This window comes from Oratosquilla oratoria, chromosome 29 (genome assembly GCF_046742065.1).
Source record: "Oratosquilla oratoria isolate Oo_2021 chromosome 29, ASM4674206v1, whole genome shotgun sequence".
In the NCBI taxonomy this organism is placed as follows: domain Eukaryota; kingdom Metazoa; phylum Arthropoda; class Malacostraca; order Stomatopoda; family Squillidae; genus Oratosquilla; species Oratosquilla oratoria.
The window spans coordinates 48,689,413-48,691,912 of NC_134805.1; the positions used below are offsets into that span (position 1 = coordinate 48,689,413).

At 42.4% G+C, this 2,500-nt stretch overlaps 1 protein-coding gene across 1 annotated transcript in view; it reads left to right on the forward strand.

Annotated features, from left to right (window-relative positions):
• Window positions 1–2,338: 2,338 nt before the first annotated feature.
• Window positions 2,339–2,500, forward strand: part of LOC143040867 (uncharacterized) — a 7,670-nt gene continuing 7,508 nt past the window's right edge. The window contains exon 1 of the mRNA XM_076212308.1: window positions 2,339–2,372. Coding sequence (XP_076068423.1) covers window positions 2,339–2,372 — 34 coding nt within the window. The remainder of the gene's footprint in view (window positions 2,373–2,500) is intronic.

Sequence of the window (2,500 nt, forward strand, 5' to 3'; positions counted from 1 at the left end):
TATCCTATGACAGAGGCATAGAAAATGGTCATGGCACGTTACTAGGAATGACCAAACGAAGCTTCTTGTTCTGTTACCAGGCTTATCAGTGGTAAACTCCTTTCAGGTATATGTGAACAAGACCCGATCTGATACCAAGGTAAGTCAACAAAAACAGGGAAGATATTATTTTCCCAAATATACATTTTTTTCGCGGGATGACTCATATCTGAGGACCGGTTTGGCTTCTGACTATCTGATTTCGAATCCTGAGAGTTACCAGAATACTAAGCCACTCTTCATAGTAGGTAACCCGTCCTCATTTTTTGGAAATGAATTTAAATTAATTTCCGAGTATGGCAATTGGTTACTTTTCAGGAAAGACGTGGAATTATTACTCAAATCTCGTCGCGTTTGGACGATGTTTGGATGCTGGGATCTGGGCTTCTAACCCCAGAGCTGATATTGGTACCGGAAGTACCCTATTTCTTTTTTAAGACTCTGAGAAGTGGCTAGGTATTATGCCTCATTCTGCAGTCGAACACTTGAATCAGTGAAAATATAATGACGTACTAGAGGATCAGAGGAGTCTGGCGGTGTTATAGTAATACCCATGTGGACCTTTTCAATAGTATCGTCACCATTAATAGGTGTAGACCCTAATATTGGTCTCACTGTTCATGCTGAATGTATGTGATTGTGTATGTGTGTTTGTTTGTGTATTTACCTAGTTGTATTATACGGGAAGGGAGCTATGCTCGTAGTGACCCGTCTTTGTATCTTTCAATACCTAGTTTGTTCTTAAATTCTTGTATGTTTTTTATTTGTGTGTGTGTATGAGTGTGTGTGCGTGTGTATGTGTATGTTCGTGTGTAAATGTGTGTGTGTGTACATGTGTACGTGTGTATGTGTGTATGTGTATGTGTGTGTGTATGTGTGTGTGTATGTGTATGTGTATGTGTATGTGTATGTGTATGTGTATGTGTATGTGTATGTGTATGTGTATGTGTATGTGTATGTGTGCATGGGTTCCCTCAAAGTTATTCGAACGATAAAATCTCTTTTAAAGACTTCAGGAGAATCCCAAACGCCTTTCGACCTGACTGAAACCCCAAAAGCTCTTCGTTGACTGAAGGAACCATTCATGATTTTGCAAAAGAGAAGATGAAATAGCCTGGCGGCAGCAAAATTCAAAGTATAGGTACCACTCAGTATGGAAGGGCCTACCTCCATTCTAGAGACTTCGACTCGGTCCGGGTTTGAACGCTCCTGAAGTCCTGGAAGACCCTGAGGAACCTGGGTACTAGTGGTCGAAGTGTTCCTCGAGATTAGATGTTGCGTGGTGCGCATGGACACCGACGCACGCGAGGTCACACTCTTCGTGTCCGCAGGGCAGAGGTGGTCGGTTGTGTTGGATGTACTTGGATCCATTTTAGATTTATCATTTCAAACGCTTGTAGCTGTCTTTAGGGACACACACAAACACGCACACACAGGAACACACACGCGCGCGCACACACACACACACACACACACACAGACAGACACACACACACACACAGACGCACGCACACGTACACACACACACACACACACACGCACGCACACACACACACACGCACACACACACACACACACACACACGCACGCACGCACGCACGCACACACGCACACACACACACGCACGCACGCACACACGCACACACACACACACACACACGCACACACACACACACACGCACACACACACACACACACACACACACACACACACACACACACACACACACACACACACACACACACACACACACACACACACATACACACATGTACTTTCTTCTTATGTTTTCAAATACATCGTCCATAGATGAACATGACACATATCAATGGCTATATATCGACATGATATAATTACAGCTTCGTCTACGGGTGTCTCTATTAAGTGAACATCTTTTAATGGGACTGTGAACATGGTGTGTGTTGAATCGAACAAGGTGAAGCCTGAACCATACATTATTGCAAATAACGTCCGTATTTACCTCTATCATAGGATCCATAATAGCTTAACGTTTGGTATCGTCTCGCTCCAAAATATCGTGTTGGATTGCTGTCCATGGAATATACCATTGGATTTAAGGGTTTAATGTATGGAGTTTAAACTTGTTTTTCTGGGTGACGTCATCTGGGCTTAATAAAGTAGTATGATGTTAGCCATAATGAAATTTGTTGAGCAGCTCAGTACTAGCGTAAGAAAACAAGAGTGATAGATAAATGAAATATCAAAACAACGTATTTCAACACAACGTCCTCTCCCAACTGAATAAAATCGTCTTTTATCAACCAAAATTATAGGTACATGTCAACATTGTGGCATGATGTCTTACCCTCAGGTGAATAAAATCGTTTGACGTCAGCAAGGAGAAAGTGATTAGGTGTACTAATGTCCAGAGCGACCCTCAGGAGTAGATCATATAGCCTAGTAAAAGGAGACATATGAGAAAAAGAGATAAAAAGGAGA